Below are 21086 nucleotides of genomic sequence, written 5' to 3' on the forward strand. Positions count from 1 at the left end.
ATCCCTAGGTAATCGAACACATCCACCCTCCCCAAAGGTACGGCATTCAACCTCGGAGGGCGCACGGGTATTTTAGGGGGGTTCATCACAAGATATTTCGTTTTATCAGTGTTGATTACCAGGCCCCGTTCTACGCAAAAAAGCTGGAAGTTGTTTAGTAATTTTTGGAGGCCCATTGGGGATTTGGAGAGTAAGAGTGTATCATCCGCGAAGAGGAGGGTAGGGATACGTTCCCCCGCCAGGGATGGTTCGTCTGAAGGATCTTTCAGCAGATGCTCGACCACACCGTTGAAGTATAAAGAAAAGAGGGTGGGAGCTAGAACACATCCCTGGCGAACCCCTCTCTCTACCAGGATTCTGCGAGTTTTCTCTCCGTCCCTGCCCCATCTAATCTGGGCAAAGGTGTTTTCATGCATCCTTACAATTAGCAATAGTATGTAGTGGGGTACCCCCATGTCAGCGAGAACTCTCCAAAGAGTCTCCCTTGGAACTAGGTCAAAGGTAGTCTTTAAATCGATAAATGCGAGATAGAGACTGCCCTTGCCCAGGACCACCACCTTCCAGTACACTAGCAACAATCTAAATGCTTGTTCAATTGTGCCAGTCCCTACTCTGAAGCCTGCCTGGTAGTCGGAAAGGATGTTGTTTTCACCGATCCATTGTAGTAATCTGACAAACAACACCTTCCCGACCACCTTTTGGGTTATGTCCAGCAGGCTTATAGGTCTATAGTTGGACGGGTCGTCCCTAGCCCCCTTTTTAAAAATAGGGACAACCTCCGCCCCTTTCCAAGATGCGGGAATAGGTGCACCCCTATAGATGGCATTAAGCAGGCAATGGATAAATTTACCCCATTTCGGAATATCTGAGCGTAGCAGATCCCCAGGGATGCCATCTGGGCCGGCTGCTTTTTGGGGCCTGATGGTGCTGATTGCATACTCCACTTCTTTAATAGAAAAAACGGGATCTGCCAAATCTGCCTCCCAATCTTTAAGGGACGTGATAGTACATAAGGTGCCAGTTGCATGGTCTACTCTCTTTGTTGGAAGGTCGGGATTTACTAGGGCCACCTCCCAGGCCTGTTCATCATTAGAAGTAGCTATAGCAATATCACCAGTTTGGCGAGTATACAATTTAGAGAAGTGTTTGACCCACGCTTGACTGGTGATATTACATGTTATAAGGTCGCTATCAGGTCTACTTTTGGCTCTAATTGCGTCCCAGAAGCGCCCTGAATCTTTCCCAGAGCTTGCCTCTTTTAAGGTACACCAATACTCTTGTTCCCACTACTTTCTTGCACTTGCCAGGGTTTCCTTATAATTTTTCCTAGCTCCATGTATCGCTACTTGGGATTTACTTTTGATGGCCCTAATCAAAAGCGTTTTTGCGTGCCTACAAGCAGATGTATACCAATCATGCTTACCCCTAGGGTTACGGATTGCCATATTCTTGCCCACACGCTCCTTTTTCAAAAATACATTCCCAATAGTCCTAAGGGTTCCCTCAAAAATGGATGTGACCCTTCCAGAAATTGGAAGGGCCGGGTCGATGATATCCAACTCCATTTGTGATGCAATAAGCAATGCATTGATAGTGTTAAGTTTGGTTTCGTCCCCTGAAACCAAATTCCACTTCAATCGTCTTCCGCAGGAGGAGACAGAGATTTTATGAGCTAGCTTAGGGGATGTTTTAATCATTTAATTGGGCCAAGGATTCTTGAGGGACAAGGAGAGCGAATTGTGGTCGCTTTCAACGGTAGGCAGGACTACCATATCCTGAACCAAGCCCCAAAGGAAAAAATCTAGCATGATATAATCAATCCTCGAGGTATGGTTAGCTCTATTGAATGTGGCCGCGCCCGTGGGGTCTGAACTTGTACGGCCGTTAGTAGCTCTTAGACCGAACTCCAACGTTAGAGCATTCAGCTGGATCGCAGTTTGAGACCATTTTTTGATCGGGGGAATGGTTAGAATTGGGATACCCCATCTAGCATCATCCTCACCCGGGTCAAGAATATCATCTGATGTGAGAGGCTCATAAGTACAATCAAAGTCTCCCGCAACCAAGACTTGAGTTCCAGCTGAGTTTTCTCTAAATTCCGCTTCAAGAATAGACACTGTCGGGGACATAGAGCCATGTTTGGTACCTGTGGCATATACATTGAACAAGTCGAGGGTAGGTCCCCTTTGGGGACCTCTCAAGGAGATTCCTAAAATATCAGGGCAGTTAATTTGTTTTGGTTCTATGCGGCAATTCAAGGCAATGCTTACCCAAATGAGTAGGCCTCCCGAGGGACGACCCTTCCCATTTCTGGGAATTACTGCAGGGACAAAGTGGGTAACATATCCTACCCGATAAAGTGGTTCTGTACTCCAGGTCTCCTGGAATAAACAGATCATATGTGCCTCCACTAAGGCATTCCACTCTGGTAAACATAATTTCCTATGGATGCCTGCTAGGTTCCAGCTTAAGATCTTTAAAGTGCCCAAAAAATCATGAGCATCATTTCTTTGGGAACTTGGGCATTCAATAGAGGGCATGGATGCAACGGGGGATGTAAAATCAGTGGAGGACATAGGCAGTACAATACTAAGCCCTGATACAGGAGTGGGGCAAGGGCATGGGGCTGGGGCCTGCAAGATTTCTCGATCGATTGTCTTCAGGGTTGGAGTAATATGGTTAGTGCCTATGCTTTTTTCAGACATAGAGCTATCTGAAGATTGAGATGGTTTGGATCTGGTGTGTTCATTACCCTCAGGGCCATATCCTGTGCACGATAATGGTCAATCCACTGCTTCTAGGCAGCTAAATCTATTGGCAAGTGGTATGCCTCTCCAACCTACAGAAGAAGCTGTATCTCTACCCTCGTGGCCTGGCCAATCATCCCACTCCCTTCTTTTATTCCAGTTACTTATTTGCGGCCTGCTCCTATCAGGGGTAACAGCGCAACAATTTGTAGGGGGATAGAAGAAGGAGAGCCTTCTCATCTCTATTCCATCATACTTGGCCCACATACCACGACGGCAAATATAATCAGCCGTACGCGGGTCATCAAAATTAACTATGACACAGTCCCCCCGAGTCGTTTTCTTCTCGCTTCCTAACCAGGGCACCCTACGCACCATTAGGATCCTACTACCGCATAAAGGTGGGAGCGGTCTATTGGTAGTCAGCCAATGCTGTACCTTATTTTTTAAGGACCACGTTGGTTCCTCTGTGTTTGGCCTTAACTCGGGAACACCGGTCATAATCACAACATATGGGTCTGCTTCTACTGGTAAATGTATGTGGTGCCCACTCTCACCCCTATTTTTGTCGTTATTATACGCTGGCCCTGATGGTTTAGGTGGTATATTTTTCGTGATTTCAGCAGGCACTGGGGATTTAGATGGCTCTACAACCTTCTTCAATGCAGCTGGCAGTGGCTTAGATTTTGTATTCGGTTCATTGAAGGGTGCTTTCGACACTATCCGCTCCGACCTCAGAGTTGAAATAGTTGCTTTCGGCTCCCCAGGTTTAGCCAACCCAGCACCCGTCTGTGCCTTAGGAGATGTATTCATAGAGGCTATCTGTTTTTCAATATTAGAAAGAGATATTTCTATGGGTTGCATATAAACTTTAATAAGTTCTCCTAATCTACATAGAAGTAGGTTATTAGCCTCACAGACTTTGCATCCCTCACCCAAACTAACAAGCTCACTGGGATCAATTGGATTCGAGGAGGGGGCTGCTATATCCGTAGCTATGTTGGTTGAGCCACTCTGTGTAAATGCACTTTTGCTTTGCGTCCGACTAGTGGTGGGTTTTTTATTGGTTTTGCGTTTACATTTTTTCCCTTCCCTAGGCTTCTTCCGTTTTGGGATGGCACCCTCCCTCTTCCCCCTTGAGTGATCGATAATGGGGACCTCCTGCCTTGGGCTCGTAAAAAGTTTAGGCGTCCTCTCAAGTGCCTCACTTGATTGCATGTCCGAGAAAGCCAGAGATGCCGAAAGATCAACCATATTTGGCACACCATGAGTTTCAGCCTGAACTTCAATTAGGGGCCTAATATCCCTTGGGATTGTGGGTGTCTTGGCTAGTGCCAAAGGGCCTATAGAAGATCGCCTTGCTAAAGCCAAATCCTGGGAAACCCTACGCTCCAAGAGTGAAATACCTTGATTAATCGCTTCGTTTGCCCTAGTAATATATTGGTCGATTGGGCCAGATGCGTGCACTGCCCCATGTGCAGTTTTGCTCCTTCTACCCCTAGTCATCATGTCAAGGATACAACAATGTGGACAGCCAGGAAGCAAATCCAAACAGTTAGCAGATTACAGTTCAGCAGTTGAAAGGAATATAGCAAGTGGCAGGGCAGTAGATCTTTAAGAAAATATAAGAGGGGGGGCCCAGTCCAGTCTTGCCCGGTCTTTAACGGGCTTAAACGGGCCCGCGAGGCGGTAGCCCAGCTATTATTTATGCGCCTCCAGGCGCGAGACTGCAGGAAGCGGCTTCCTCTTCCGCCGCTAGGGATGCTGGGAGATGTAGTCCCCCTCCAAGCAGCGGCCGCGTTGGAATGGCGGCGGCAGGAGGGAGACAAGCAGCGAACGCGGACCCAAAGCCCTGGCAATGCTGGTGAGGTAAGGAGGCACCAAAGAACAAGTCACAATTCCTGGATATGATCACAATTTCATGCTGAAGGTTGGTTTGTGCAAAGCGGATTGTCTGTGTCAGAGTCAAGTCAAGTCAAAGTCAAGGTATAAAAGTAATTTAAATTAGATTAGAATCAGGAGCACCGAGCCCATGCTTCAAGCACTTATCTGACTCTTGCTGAAGGTGCTGGGGCTCGGGTGCTGTCACAGAAGCGGAGAGGAAGTCCAGACGGCAGTGGTACGCAATGAAATCACAAAACCAAAACTCCGTGCTCCTGCCACGGCCTCCACCACAGTCTGACAGTCCGGCAGCGGGCCGAAGAACAATCTGCCGGCGTGCAGATAGGCAGATAGGCGACCGGGCAGCTCCCACTGTGACCCAAGGTAACCTGCCGCGCCCCCAACTGAAGCCAGACAGTGGGTATGCGGTAAAACCGGCCGCCGCACAACAATGGAGGAGCAGCAAGGCAAACACTCCCCACCAGGAGCGCCGCAGGGACAACACGTACACCAGCAACACAGCAGTTCAGCAGGTATGGAAGGCGTCAGGCGGGTCAGGCGGGTCTTCGTTTTCCTCACTGCCGTGCCGTTCCACTCAGCGCTACTCCGCTGCTGCTGCCGTCTCTCTCTCCAGATTTGCTCTCTGGTTTTTCAAGTTCTATATTAAGGCTTTAGCTCTTTTTACTGTCGATGTTCAGCGACCAGCGGCTGCCTGTTATAGTCCAAGTTAGTCCTAGCTGGCCCTGGCTTAGTCTTGGCTTTGTCCCAGCTTTGTCAGCGCCCGTACCAGGAGCGGGCCAACAGCTGGGTGCACGTATTAATTTAAATTAATGTTATATATTGATTCTATTTGAAGCACAAAATAGAAAATGCTACAGCACAATTAAATTAATTTTGATTTAAAACTTAAATTAATTGAAATATATTAAATTAGATAAACATTATTTTTCTGAAGTTCAAATTAAAAAATTAACTCCTGCTTTAAATAAAAAAATTATTGTGCATTAATAAATATTAAAAGTGATGTTTAGAATTAATCAAAAAAATACTTATGTTTCATTACAATTTAATCTTACATTCATTTTTAAATAAAAAATGTTTTCAACTATTTTAGAATTAAATAATAAATGTTTTATTGTGTACATTTAGATGATTTAATTGTATTGAATGTTGTTTCCTACCGGGTTTTATTTTAAGTCCATGTCACCATTATTTTCCATGGGAACGAGTTTCAGTATCAGTGGTTGGCCAAGTGATGAACTCGACTTACTACAGTTGTTTCTTTTGTCAGCAGTAACTTACACTAGTAAGTTTGGATCTGCCCTCTTTTTCAGGGAATGGAGACATGTAAGTCTACACTTTTTAATAACTTTACGCTTGGATTTTGTGGATAGCCAAAAGTATTAACTTAAAAGGGTAGGAGTAAATTGCACGTGTAAATTACTCACTGTCGTAAGTTACCTTCATGAATAGCCCTGAAAATGTGCACATTGACACTTGAGGAGGCTGTTTGCTTTTGGATTCTCTTCCTCCAATAAGCTCATCACAGCTCGTGGTTGTTAAGATAGTGAAACATATGTACATATAATGGATTCAAGGAACTTAAAAAATACAGTATAAATCTGTGTGCTGCCTTGTCTCAAAAGCTCGACTCCTATGCTGAAGCTGGGGGAACCCTGCTCGATTTCTCTGTGATTCGCAGTTTTTAATAAATACATTTGCACATTCAACCAACAACTGATTTTTTTACGGTTTCTTCAATATGGTAAAGGGTTCTCTGTTAATTACAAGTGAGAACTATATTGTCGAAAATCATTCCATATTTAAAAATGTCCCATTCCAGAATCAATGTGTATATACAATTGCAATAAAAGATTGTTCAAGTAAAAACATGGGATTTGTTTTAGTTATCTCCCAGGTTTTAAGTAAATGATGAAAAAGGCTGATTTTAGAATTGTCTACATACTGTTTTTTGTTGACCTTCTTCAAAAGCCCAGAATCGGAACAGGATGTGTGCTTCCCCTTCTGTGTTGACTGGTCTGGAGAGCTGCAGTTGCAAAACTCCTCATGAGCTGTGCCTTGGTTTGCAGAGGAGTGGATCCCTACATTGATTTGCACATCCTTATTAGACTCATTCCGAGACTTTCCCTCCTCAATATCAATGCTGGGGGCTTCGTGGTTGCTGTTTTTTTGTACAGAGTTCTTTTGAGTAGGGCTGTTCTTAACGGAGTTTTTTTGGGTGGGTACGCTACGAACTGGACTATTTGAACCATTGTCACTTTGAGCAGGGCCATTTTGGCAATTGTCTCTTTGGACTGGAGTTACATCAGCAGTTCCAGCTTGACCAGACTTGCTTTGGGCAGTGCTCTTGGGGGCACCATCATTTGCAGGAATGTTCGTTTGACCAGTGTTTGGTTGAATGGGGCTCGCTTGTGGAGCATTCCGCTGAAGAGCTGTGGCTTCACACATTCCCTTCTGGATGGGGCTGGCTGAAGCAGCACTGCTTTGGACATGATTGTCATTAGCAGTATTTGTTTGGTAGGAGCTGGTTTGAGCAGCACTCTTTGACACTGGACTGCCACCAGGAGCACTCTTGTTTTCATGGGAGACCTTTTCACTCTCACCCCCTTGGCTTGAACTTTTCTGGGAGGTATTTGTTGTAAATGAGCTTCTTTGTCCAGCACTGATTGGTGGAAGTTCCTTTTGGAAGCAGGTCTGTAGGGGGGCTTCTTTGTGCAAAGAACATGTTCCCATTGTTGTCTTTGGAGAAGTTGCTTGCGTAGGCAACACAGTGGTTTTTGTTGGACGCAACCTGTTGTTTTCCTGACCAGATCTGTCTTCACTAGTGGTATCAGGAGTATTGGGCCTTGTCGCTTCTGACACTTTGATTGTAGGGAATCCATTCTTCACCTCCGCAATAGGTGCTAGTCCTTTATTGGCGCTGTTCATGTGGAGCTTTTTCATATGGTACAATACTGTTGCAGCATTGAAAGCTTGCTGTGAATGGAACAGTATACTATTAGTAAGAGCTGGATAGCACCTGATCACTCACTGTTTAAAGAAATATTTTTTCAGACAGATAACTAAGGGAATTAAGATTATATGTGCATTTGAAAGAGCACCTGCCAGATGCATAAATCCAGTCTTGGTAAATTGCATAAAGTGCTTCATTTACCGCCATGTTACACATTTCAGGACGAGCTAATGTGCTGCTGCATTTCCTTTTGGGGAAGGCATTCCCGTCTGTTAGCAGCAGAAATCAAGGTTTGTATTTTCATCATGCAGACAACACTGACTGAAGCAAAATGAAAGGGGAGAAAGGGCTGATGTGTGCCTCATTTCATGAGGTGCAAAATAGCGCTTATGTGCAAAGTAGCATTGTCCGAAAAGGTTACGGAATCAGTACTCAATAATTACTTTCAGCTTTCCTTCCCCTTACTTCCTTCATGGCCTCCTGCCTCACTCCATCCCGCTCTGCCTCTCACATCCGCTTTTCTTTATTCTCCGCTCCCCTCTGCTTGTTTTCCTTCTTCTTTGCTCACATCCAACATGCCGTCCTTCTTAAATTCTCCTCCTGTCTCTTTCCCTCCTGCCATTTTGGTCCTCTCTCCCTTCTTGTCTCTCTTAACCTCTCCCTTCTTTGGCAGCTCCAACTCTTCTTCCTCCAGTTACTTTCTTTGATCCTGTTCCTCTACCCATCTCTCACTACAGTCTACTCACTACAGCTGTCGTGTGTCATTAAGACACAGTTGGCAGCAGCAGTGTCCCTGTGAAGTGGGAGTGGTTCACTGTGTATCAATCGGCAGCAATGCTAATAAATAAATAAAAGTACTTCAGCCAGGTTAGCGCAGTCGATTTTAGATTAGGTAGTACAGGACAGTGAGCGGTAATGGTAAGCTACCACTGGACATCCTGTACCAGTGTTCAATTACCGCCGAAAAAGAAACAGCAGAAGCAAACCTGCATAGCTGCTTTAATAATTTGGAAACGATGTTGCCCATGTTAATGCTCTAATAATTTAGGAGTAGAATTATCTGTGGTATCAGGCAAGCGTGGTGAGTGCACTATACTCAAGTATTGCTTCCCCTCGGATACTGTTTGATACAATTTTCATCAACTACTTAACTCTGGCGTGCTGCTCCTCTTTCTTTCCTAAATCAGGTTTTTCTGCTCATTACCATTACCTCTGTCTTGCTGGATGAAGACCAGGTCGTATCTCTACCACAGGTGATTAAAACTTTGATAAATGAACACCGACCGATTTTAGAGATGAAATTGTTTCATTTTTCTTTTCACATTGATTGACACATTACTAATGTTCATACAATATAATAAAGTCTCATGACTAATAATTCTTTTAAAAGATATATATCTGAGCAAATAAACAAGACTGCAATTTCACAAGACTGGGTTTATCTGAGGCGATACATATCTGAGTTGATCAACTATGACTAATATGCAATATTACAAGCTTCTGAGCTCAAATCACTCCAACCCATGCAAACAAATTGTGTGCAACTGCGTTTTAATTCATTCATCTGCTCAGATTTAGTGCAAAGATTGAAGGTGCTTAGAATGAGGCAAAAAACTACCAGTATGAATGTGGTAAGAAAATTAAAATAGTGCCCACTGCAGAGTGAACATTACCATGATCGAGACAATACTCAGCGTCCTGCTCTACTCCCTAAAATGTGATATAAGAGGGGAAGTTACTGGCCCTGAACCCAGAAGGCCGTCTTTGAAATTCTGGTTTCCCTACGTTCTCATATACTTTGATTACAAGTAATCACTTTCTTCACATGCATTTTCCCCTTAACTGCTGTAATGTGAGAACTTTGAAACAGGCTAGAAATAGGTAATGAACACCAAGGCATTTTCCCCAGGACAAGCACCCAGCGTGGTTTTCCTTCTTTCTTCATATTCTCACGGCCAGCTAAAGGGTAGCTTGCATGTAATGACCACAGGGTGCGCCACTTACTTTGTAGAACGAAACACTATGGGGCATATTATCAAGCCAGGCGATAAAATTATCGCCGTTTTAGCGGCAGGAAACTGCCGCTAAAACGGCGATAATGGGCTTGATAATATGCTCTATGGAATTCCAATTGAAGCTCAGGTTAGATGTCCTTCACATCTAACATGGGCTTCAATTGGAATCAAGCCCATTATCGCCGTTTTAGCGGCAGGAAACTGCCGCTAAAACGGCGATAATGGGCTTGATAATATGCTCTATGGAATTCCAATTGAAGCTCAGGTTAGATGTCCTTCACATCTAACATGGGCTTCAATTGGAATCAAGCCCATTATCGCCGTTTTAGCGGCAGGAAACTGCCGCTAAAACGGCGATAATGGGCTTGATAATATGCTCTATGGAATTCCAATTGAAGCCCATGTTAGATGTCCTTCACATCTAACATGGGCTTCAATTGGAATTCCATAGAGCATATTATCAAGCCCATTATCGCCGTTTTAGCGGCAGTTTTCTGCCACTAAAGCGGCGATAATGTTATCGCCGTTCCTTGATAATATGGCCCTTAGTTCTATTTTCTTTTTTACAGACAGCAGAATTGGTCAGTCTCAGTCAGAACAATTTGAGGCCTAGGCACAAAGGCTTTTTCGAGTACTTTATGTAGCACTCCTATAGTACTCTTTTACGTAATCTTGCATGCCTTTGTAAAATGGTCCCAAACTTCTAATATGGGAATATTTTGGTTATATTCATATGCAGTTAGTATAAGTAGAAAGAACTGCGCTCTCTATTCACTTTTACTAATAGAGAGTTGGACGTTTCCGAGATGATTCAGAAAGGGATGCAAATGTATGCAAAACAGTATTCCTGTAGTATTCCTCTCTATATTCATAAATGCTTTTGTGACTCGTCTCCTCAGTCTTCCAGGGCTCTCTGACAATTAACTGAATCTGGCTAAGGTAATGGCTTTAGATTTAGGGCCACTTCATTGTGGGTTCAGGGCCCTTGACTACAGATTTTCACATTTCTTGGTACTAGACCCTCTCAGGGTAAATGGGTTCTAAAGCATCCTGTACAAGAAACATTCTGTGTGGTAGGTCCACCTCCCAACTTCCATGTCAGCAGATGCTGTCCCTTCATGCTCTCCTACCCGTTCAGTGTCAGAACTGGGAAGTGGTGCTAGTCTGCGGGACATTTACTAGCCAGACCTTTGTTTTACAAGCTCCTGCTTGATGAACGACTTGGCCAGATGACTCTGTCTTTGTAAAGGGATTCGCAAGTCAATTATCCTGCATCATCCAGTGAGGAGAAAAAGCAGGATATTTAGCATCCTGGAAGAGACATAGCCAGTGTATCATGGGCCCTAGTGCTGAAATACAGCACTAATCAGGGTTTAGTGTGCCACTCAAGCCTCTGGGCCCCGGAGTCACTGCACCTGCTGCACCAATTGAAGCTATGCCCCTGAATTCTGCACCAGAAAAAATGAAAGACACTTCTAATGTGGGACAATCCTGCAGAAATCCGGATGGTTCGTCACCCTAGGTTCCTCCGCACGTCATGGTATTAACTTTGAGTGTTACCACACCACAGTAGTATTTGTGTAATGGTCCCCGGTGGCTTTCTAAAATAGTTGCTACATTGGAAGATTCTGAGAAACCCCCTTAAGCGGGTCAAATAAAGCAGAATGTACCTTCCATTTGCGCCTTGCAAAGTTCTTCTTGATTTGTGCGCTGACAGATCTGTAGATGTCGCGATTTAGTGCAGTGTTTCCAGCGACCCTAAAGAGGTTAAAAAAACATGATAATCCAATGAAAAGTTAATCTGGAGGCGGGATGAATGTTAGACATTTATTCTATAAGTGATATCTAGAACTAAACTAATGCCAGAAAGTCATGCTAACACGTTTGTCTCTAGTTAAATTAGATTTGGTTTTAATGGTTAATTAATTGATTATACTGCCATATCTATTGTCATTTAAAAAAGAAAAGATATAGAATGCAGTATTCTCATTGGCCCATCAAGTTATGGCTTTCTGACTTTATGTTGCACCATAAATGTATCTGGCCATTACAGGTTGCTTAAAGGCCAGATTACACAAATGGTTCCGGTGCTTTGTAAATTTGCTCCATTGGCAGGCACGTTTGGACTTAAAGCTGCCACGAAGTGTTGTTTTGCACTGGTCAGTTGGGTCTAATGCTGTCTTCACATGTCCGTTGTGTATCACTATCTAGGGGTGAGCCCTCACGACCCCACTATGGCTGTGAGTGAAACAAACTAAATGTAAATGTGGTATTTATTTGAAAAGATCATACAGCAATTAATGCCTAAAAGAATACTTCAATTTCCAACTAGCATAATGGTATGCTTTTAGAGCATATCATTTATTTTACTTATTGGTAGCGCAATAATCTTCCCTTTTGGTATTGATACCTGGAGTTTGCTTTAGAATTTAAAATTAAACATCAAATTAAAGACACAAAATGAGAAAAAGAAAACAATCATCGAAATTTTCACACAAAAAAATAAAGTTAACAGATGGAGTCTTGCTTTAAGCTTCCCAATGGTTTGCACAATGCGGCTGCGCTTATTATTTGTTATGCTCTCCAAATAGGATTGTCAGCACAAAACTGTACAATAGAAAAGTTACCTGCCATGGGTGCAAACGCGCAGGATATAGGTGCAATTTATGTAATCTGGTACCAAGTATGCTAAACCAACCTGCATGAGAGCATGCATTGCATTCTACAGCTTCTTGCTTAGAAGTGTTGTGTGCAATGAACTTGAGTCAACTTCAAAAAAAGTTTGCACTACAATTGTGATTATGTCTTCATATTAAATATTTAATGTTCATTCCATTCATACCTGGTTTATACTATGACTTCCTAACCAATCTTTTACTGCTATAAAAAAAAAACTACAACACCGGATAACTATTTTACTTCTATACATATTTAGTTTTAATAATAAAAAAAAAAACATGGGAGTACATCATCATACCAACATATTTCGATCTATTCAGGTGCCTGGTAAGGTCAGGGGCCTTCGTCAGGGTAATATCTTACTGCATATCTCTAGATTTCTAATACATGAGTTGGATGATTCGTAATAGATGTGAATGGTTTGATGCGGCCTACCCACTCTCACAACAGAGTGATGGAACCGGAATACCGCACTTAGGGTTGTTATTAGTTTATGGACACCAAGAGGAAGACTTCCCTGAAACCACACATAAATCAAGGGTGGGTAAAGGTAAGTTTACCTAACTCTCCTCGTTTTATGCCTAAACTTCCACAACTGGTCAAGTCCCTTCAGGGGTATTTACCCACCTCGAGGGGAAGGGATACCAATGATAAAACATGCCACTATAATGTGGGTGAGGTGTCTCCTTCCAATATTTTAATGATATTTGGATGTGCTTGTAAGAACTAAAAGACAGGATATTACTAATTAGGACCCATGAACCTATGATGTTTATTGTGTGATACTATATTACGATTCCCATAGTGTTTTATCTCCCCTCTATTTTCTCCAAGTATATATTGATTTCAAATAAGAGTCAGCGCTATTATTGTGGCTATCAAATCAGCAGAGAAAGTTATAATCCAATTAGAGTCGTTTCTGTATATATATATATATATAGACTTAAATGTCCAGAAGCTGACAGACGGATGCGCGCTGCTCCTTTGAAGGGGAGAGCCCAGACCAAATGCGCACGCAATTAATATTGCCTGCACATTACCCCTGTATTCTGAAATAGTTTTCTTAATTCCACAGTAAGACGACCTTCATTGTCGACTTTGAACATTACGTGAAGGCTCTAACACGAGATTCCAACCGGCTGGTGGATGTCAGACGTGTTCTTGTGAAAAGACTCCACCGGCTGGCGGAGATCTTCTGAACAAACGATCACTCCTATTCAAAAAGAGTCTTCCTGATTCACAGATCGGAACCCCACCGCGTGAATATTTAGTGGAGTACATGATTGGATTTGATCGACGCCTTATCCTTACTGATTTCATTGACTGAAGTTTCTGCTTTGAATCCAGTGGGTGAAAGTGGTGCGCTGCTGTTTCCTGCTGGCGGCTTGAAGTTGGTGTCTCCTGCTCTCCTGGGGCTGGGCTTGGCTCCGCCCCCTACAACCGCTGCCTATAACTCACCGGGGCTCCTCTGGATACTGGACTCGGTCGGCCGGGCTTGGCTCCGCCGGACCACAACTCCCATCATCCCTAGGGGCAGGACGCCACAGAACCACGTGCCAGGAGGCGCTTAAAGGTGGGCTCGGTCCCTCGTCCCGCGAGGACACGCGCAGGACGAGCCGGACTAAGCCCGGGCAAAGGGCGGGCCGTCTGAGGCAGACTGAGGCAGGGCTGGGCCCGGACTCTACGGTTTTATCTGGTACTGTTCCTGTGTTTTATTATTTTGCCTTAAAATGCTTGGAATTCCCCCACCTGACCCATTAGTCGGGCCTTGTATTCTACGGGAGTCACAGGGTTCACCTTTTTACTGTGTTTATATTGTGGGGATTGTTTTCAATTTTTGGCGGGGCTGTTTTGGGGTATTATTTAGGTTTGATGGGGAACAGGAAAGTAATGGAGGAAATGGTTGGCCAAAATGGTCCTATCCTAAATCAAAGCAAGAAAAAGAGGCAAAAGAAATCGACCAAAAGTGCTGCAGCTAACTGTGTGATGGACAGAATTGACACTGTCAATGAAGAGTGCGAAAGCATATTAGATAATGCTCCAAGCCCCAACGTAGAAGAATCTATTAGAAACCCTTCTGCACCTTCCTTGAAAAATATAGTGATACCACAGTTATTTCTTAAATCCAAAAAGGGTGGGACAAAGCGGGTTGTTGGCGACCCCTATGTGCCTGTGGAATCACATGAAAATAATGAGGGGGCTGTTCAGATAGAGGATGAGATACGTAGGGAACTTAACCCTATTGTTATCTGTTCCAATAGATTTGCCCCCTTAGTTTCAATCAGTGATAATCATGATTCCTCCTCTTCAGTGCTTGTTCCGGAGCATTCCACCCTGGGTCACTGTTGCACTTGTAGCCACACCATAGGAGAACTAGAAAGGGTGATTAAGGAACTCAGAGGAGAGGTTTTGAGTATAAGGGGTCTATTAATGGACCTCTTGGTCCCTACCCAATCCACACGTTCTGAGAACCCACACCATACCATTAATGAAAAAGATCTAGTTCCCACTGGTGGGGGTATGAGAAAAAATACTCTAGCTGGGGAAGATACTTTGATGCAACATTCTAGGGGGGATGGGGAAGCGGCCAAGATTATCCACAAAGATCGTATTATCACCCCAAATTGGGGGGGCAGGCAATATTTAGGCCCTAAGTCTAGAACATTGAACCTAGGGACTCAGGAGACTCCCAGTCCTTTTTCGGATCAGGACCAAAATGGCCCTGGTCAGAAATTCTCAAACATTATCCTTATGACTAATGTCCCCAAAATACCCATTTCTGGCCATCACAAGTCCAGTGATTCATTAATCAATAAATCGATTCACTGGATTCGTCATGTCCGAGGGTGTCGTTCCATTATTAGGGAAGACATCGTGAAAGCCAAGAGACGTCCTACCCCTGATTCCAATCTGGATATGATCGAATTAACTTTGGTGGACGCCCTATTGGTTGAGAATTTGGTTAAATTAGAATACAGAACCTCCTCCCCAGATCCCTCTGGAATCCAGTTTAGGCGATGCACTTTGACACCACATAATATTTCCCTAAAGGGAGGACCCTTATCCTCTTTAGATAGAAATGATTGACTCTCTGTACCCTACTTAGTCCAGAATACAAATAGTATAAGCCCCGCCGCCCAGGGTACTTCTCCCTTATGTCATTCGAGACTTTAATACCACCCGACAACACAAGCTCAGCACAATTTAACTAATCCCGCCAGCCTATCTCTTTGTCCGATGAACAAACTGAAAATATTGTCCTGGAACATAGTAGGCCTCAATAAAAACATGACCATACCATCATGGGTCAAGTTTGTGGGTATGCACGATGTCTGTGTTTTCCAGGAGACATGGAGCACCAAAGCGCTCTTCCTTACAGGATATGCCACTTACTTTATTCCCGCAACCTCTAGCTGTAAGGGAAGACCCTCTGGAGGCCTCCTAATATGGATTAACCTTGATTTGGGGTGGTCTGTCACTTTCCAAGAAAGCAAAAGCAACGACATCATGTGGCTTTCCCTAAAGAGCCTAAAAAACGGAGAATCCCTTGATCTCTTCAATGTTTATATTAGGGGTACAGTGAGTGGCAGGTCGTCGCCCATTTTAAGTCAATTAGAACTCCTTCTAGCAAAATGTCCACCCACCTCAAAAACTATCATAGCCGGGGACTTTAATTGTACATTTGAGACCCTGAGCGATGAGGACCCCTTGAATTTATCTAAAGAGAACAACAAATGGGGAATACCACCCCTATCTTTGACTCCAATCAGAAAATGGACAGAGATTGTTACGCAAATGAACGCCCTCACTCTGGAACACGGCCTAAGAGCCGTGAATGGAAGAACTTTGTCAGACCCTAAGGGGGCGAACACTTTCAATAAATTGTCATGTCCATCCCGTATCGACTACATCTTGGTGGACCTACGTCTCTGGGAAAATGTAGTCGATATGGAGGTAAGCCCTACTGTAGATAGTGATCATAATCCCCTATCCCTAACTTTGCAGAACCATTGGGCAGTTTTGCCGTTAAACCGATCTGCATGTAGAGCGGACTCCTTTTTTTCTAAAGAGGTAACACTTTCTAATTGTGGTAGACGACTAAGGTGGCCCAGGGTATTAGGAGATGAAAAAAAAGATCACCCTTATCTCCTCAATATTTGTAGAAAAAATGAGAGATCTCGAGACAGCTATGGCCTCGTCCCAGACGAGGGACACGATTCCCATAATCCATCAGGAAACCATATGTATGATTGGAGAACAGTTTGCAGGAAGCGTCAGCTTAGGAAAAAAGAAACCTCAAAAAAATAACCCCAATCCTTGGTTTACAGGATCCTGTAAAGAGAAAAGAAAAGCACTAATAGCTGCTGTCAAAGATAAAAACATTACTAGGGTTAAATTAGCGAGGAAAGATTACAATTCATCTTTGACATTAGCTAAACGGGCTTGGGAGGAAGCACATTGGGATAAGTTAAAAATAGCAGCTACTGAGAGAAACCCCGCCTCCTTTTGGTCACTAATTAACACCAAAAATAGGGCAGGTACTGTTTCTATTCCAAATCATATAGGCAGCCAGACTTGGTGGGACCACTTTTCAAAACTTTATGCTGAAGCTGCAGAGGGAGAACAAGTGCCTGGCAGGGATATTCAGCACTCACCTATCTCGGACCTTATAATCCCCTTTAGCCTTGATGAGGTCGTAAGTGCCATCAACAGTATTGTACCCGCTAAAGCGGCAGGACCAGATGGCATTCCGGGCGACCTGTTCCGTCTGAAACCAGCTAAATGGGCTAAATACATCCAGCATTTGATTAATAGCCTGCTACAGGGTGGCGAAGTTCCCCCATCTTGGAAATTAGCTGAAGTGATCCCTATTTTCAAAAAAGGTGATCGCCAAGACCCTGCCAACTATAGGCCCATCAGCCTTGTAGATTGTATGCAAAAAGTGGCAGGGCGAACCCTTCTCAATAGAATTCATCTTTGGATGGAGGAAGAGGGAATCCTATCTAAATGCCAAGCGGGCTTCAGGAAAGCCACTAGTACTATAGATCAAGTTTTTCATCTACTTTTACTTTATTGGAAAGTGGTAGTCATAGCAAAGGGGAGCCTATACTTGGCATTCATTGACCTCAAGACGGCATTTGATCTAGTCCCACGAGCAAAGTTGTGGTCCGTCTTGCAGGAAATGGGAATATCCCCTTACATTCTATCCTTTTTAGTTCGTCTTCATGACGATACTTCTGCAAGGATAAGATGGGGTGATCAAGGGCAGACCACAGAGAGTATCCCAGTAAGGAGAGGAGTCCGCCAGGGCTGTGTTTTGGCTCCCACACTATTTTCACTTTTTGTGAACGGTGTGGTGGATTTTTTGAGCCAAATTCCAGCTGATGCACCAACCCTGGCGGGGCTAAAAATAGCTACGCTCCTCTTTGCTGACAATACTCTCTTAATCTCCAAATCCCCCATGGGTCTCCAAACACTACTTACTCGCTTCCAGGCTTTTTGTACATCAAGGGGCCTTACTATTAACATCTCGAAAACAAAATTCATGGCCTTTAATCCTGGAAAACAGTTCAGACCCAAACTCATTCTTAATGGTTCATACCTTGAACAAGTTCATTGTTTTGATTATTTGGGGATAAGGTTATCGGATAAAATGTCATGGGGGCCCCATTTGAGCAAGATGCTTTTAAATCACAAAAGGGCAGCGGGGGTTATCTTGAGAGAGCAGCGCCTGTCCTCTTCCAGATTGGTCTACCCTGTTCTGGTTGTATATGGGGGAAAGGCAGTGAGTTCGGCTTCTTGTGGAGCGGAACTCTGGGGGTTCGAACAAACATCAGAGATTAAAAAGTCAGAGAACAAGTTTTTAAGAGACCTGGTCTCTGCCCCCCATTGTACCCCTTTAACACCCTTGTTCCTTGACATGGGGAGACACAGGTTGAGTGATATAGTTAGATTACGCCACAATCGGGAGGACCGGGAGCAGACGTACAGGATTCGGGACGCATCCATCACATGTCATAAGGAGACAAAAACTGTGGATTCCCTCCACCCCTTCCCCCATGGGACAAGTTGTCCATTCAATTAGGGCTTCACCATTGGAAGCAGTTAAAACAGTGAAGTGTGACCAACGCCACACTCACACAGTGGTAACATCTTACCAACATTTGGTAAGAACGGAGCCCCTTTCTCATCTCTAGGTCCTGATGAATGCCATGGACCCAATTGGGCCGCTTGGGCAGAAACATGTCGACCATTCACTAGACGGTAGGGGACACTAACTACCCCAATCACCGTCACATTTACATTTTAATATCATATAGTTTTCATTTCACATTAAAAACGCCTCTGACTACTATAATGATTTTTAACCCCACTCACATATTCACGGGCCCCCACTTAGTCACTTAGAAGTGCATCCTTGTCGTCAAGTGTATGCCCGCCCTCCATCAAACGAAGGTTTTGGAGGGCGAGGACTGGTCAATGATAAAGCATGACACCAGGTGGTGTGTGAGACCAGTCCGTAACTTTTTGTGAGATGCCCACACTCACGACGTTCTTGTAACTCGTTTGGGTTATCACACTAGGAGCAGCTCTTTTGTGGTAAATATTCAGTATTGGAGGCTGCTAGCTCCTAGAACCCCACGCCTCTTGTTCCCTCCTCCACACATTCAGTGGAGTTTTCTTGTGATTAGATAGTTAGATTACGCCCTCTCTTGTATTGGGCAAGACTAAGATCTACCCCTGAGTTATGTCATTATGCAGCAGGTCTTGGTGAATTGATTACTCTGGACACGGGCAAAAGGGTAAAATGGCTAAGAGAAGTTAAGGAACTTTTATCGTCCTTGGGCTTAGCCGATGCGTGGGAGAACCAAGCCCAGCCATCCAAGGCGGAGCTAAAAAAGATCTATTGGAACTGGATACACCAACGGCTCCTACTTTACCCGAGGCATGGGAAACTAACAGAGGACTTTCTACAGCATAAACAAGTTGGCCATTTGGAACCCTATTTGGATTTTATTCGAGTTCCTATGGACAGAAAGCTGTACATGCTTTTCCGGTTTGGGTCACTGTATCTCATTGCTACAGTTGCCCAAAGGGATCCAGCCAAAAAAATTTCATCAAGCTGTCCGTGTTGCAATTACACGCAAGAAACCATAGCCCATTGCCTATTCGCATGCCCGGCTTACCGACAGGCTAAGAACAAATGGCTCAAACATATTTGTGTCCAGTTGGGAACAAAGAATCATCAAGTCGCACTCCGCATCTTGAGATCTGATGCATCCAGGTCTGTTTTTGTATGCGGAGTTGCAAAATTTCTGGGCTGCGCTTGGTTTATTCGCGCGAAAGCCATCACTAAAGCTGCAAAAATAGTTGATGTTGCTACACAATAAACCCGCATCCATTATCCTGTGTAAGAGGGTAGAAGGAACGATCTGTGCTTCAAGAACTTCCATCAACATGAGTAATTTGCTTTTATTGGGAATCTCGCCTTTTATGAATCCTAACCATTGGTGCCATTGTTTGTGTTTTAAATTTTGTTTTTATATAACTTTTTAAGTATTATAAACTTGAAATTGCATAACATTGATTTTAAGGATGCAAAAGCTTTCATGATGGCAATTATTTGAACATAGCAATAACAAATGTGCCTCAAGAAATAACACATGCACTTTTTACACTAGCACTTTATATCTGCCCTGCATTAAACATGAAGCATTTTTAGGTAGCTTCTTCAGTTAAGTACTGTGCGCCACCAAGTACCCATATGCACTGTTATAGCATTTGCACTTTCTTCTCCAACTATGTACTGTACTAAGCACCTTCATATATTAGAGAGCACCAGCACTTTATTTGTTAAGTGCAATCTATCTATGAATTTTGTCATAAATTGTTGAATATAATAATGTTCTAATAAGCACACTTAGCATTTCTATGCACTGGATTAGACCCACCGATTGCCCGATATCTCTATTATTTCATTTTAAGTATAAAGACCACTGTAAAAGTCCAAAGACACAATTGAGATTGTCATCTGTCTGAATTGGGTTTTTATGATGTGTTCTTTTACTGGTATGTTCGAACTGCTTTTATTGTGTATCTTTTATGGTTTTTTAAACCGAATAAAGATTATTGAATTGAATTGTATATATTCAGTCACAATTTCCCACAAAGATAGAATTGTATCCCCATATTTTGCGTCCTCATGTTGCAGTGTCTTATAGGAAATGTGTACACCGAGTATAGCCAGTAGAACTTGTTGTCTATTGTCATTTTACTATATCCTACCACATTCCTACACGGAAACACTATTATTGGAATTAAAGATGCATGTCTTTTATTCATTCATATCATTTGTGTTATGTTTCCCCATGTATTTGTACCTTCCCCATTTCAAGAATATTGCATCGCACATAACAAAAAGCACTGCAAATTATCTATCTGCAGAAAATCAGTTTCGTGTTTGCAGGGGCGGCTCTAGGCTCATGGTGGCCCTGTGCAGGGAGCGCAGGTAGGGGGCCCCGGAAGAGGGGGTCCGGGCGGGGCGGAGCTCAGGAAGGTGTTTTAATAAAACGTCCAGAAAAGGCGTTAGATGACCAGTAACATGGTAACAGAAAAACGACGTTTACTTTTTGAGTGCTCATCACTTGGATACTTTGTTTTAGAATCTGGGTCTCTGGAGGGACCCCTTTCAACAAGAAAAACACGTTGCGCGTCCGTAAGAGAGTTCGGCCACAAATTAGGATCCCTCCAATCACATAAATCATATTCAGAACACGGGTCTGTAACATG

At 43.6% G+C, this 21086-nt stretch overlaps 1 protein-coding gene across 1 annotated transcript in view; it reads right to left on the reverse strand.

Annotated features, from left to right (window-relative positions):
* LOC146870109 (uncharacterized) overlaps window positions 1-21086 on the reverse strand; it is a 510959-nt gene that overhangs the window by 8855 nt on the left and 481018 nt on the right. Inside the window, exons 7-8 of the mRNA XM_085640923.1 lie at window positions 11288-11375; window positions 6595-7625 (exon numbers count right to left, since the gene is read on the reverse strand). Coding sequence (XP_085497049.1) covers window positions 6595-7625; window positions 11288-11375 — 1119 coding nt within the window. The remainder of the gene's footprint in view (window positions 1-6594; window positions 7626-11287; window positions 11376-21086) is intronic.

The sequence above is a fragment of the Triturus cristatus genome, chromosome 1_1, assembly GCF_964204655.1.
Source record: "Triturus cristatus chromosome 1_1, aTriCri1.1, whole genome shotgun sequence".
Lineage (NCBI taxonomy): Eukaryota > Metazoa > Chordata > Amphibia > Caudata > Salamandridae > Triturus > Triturus cristatus.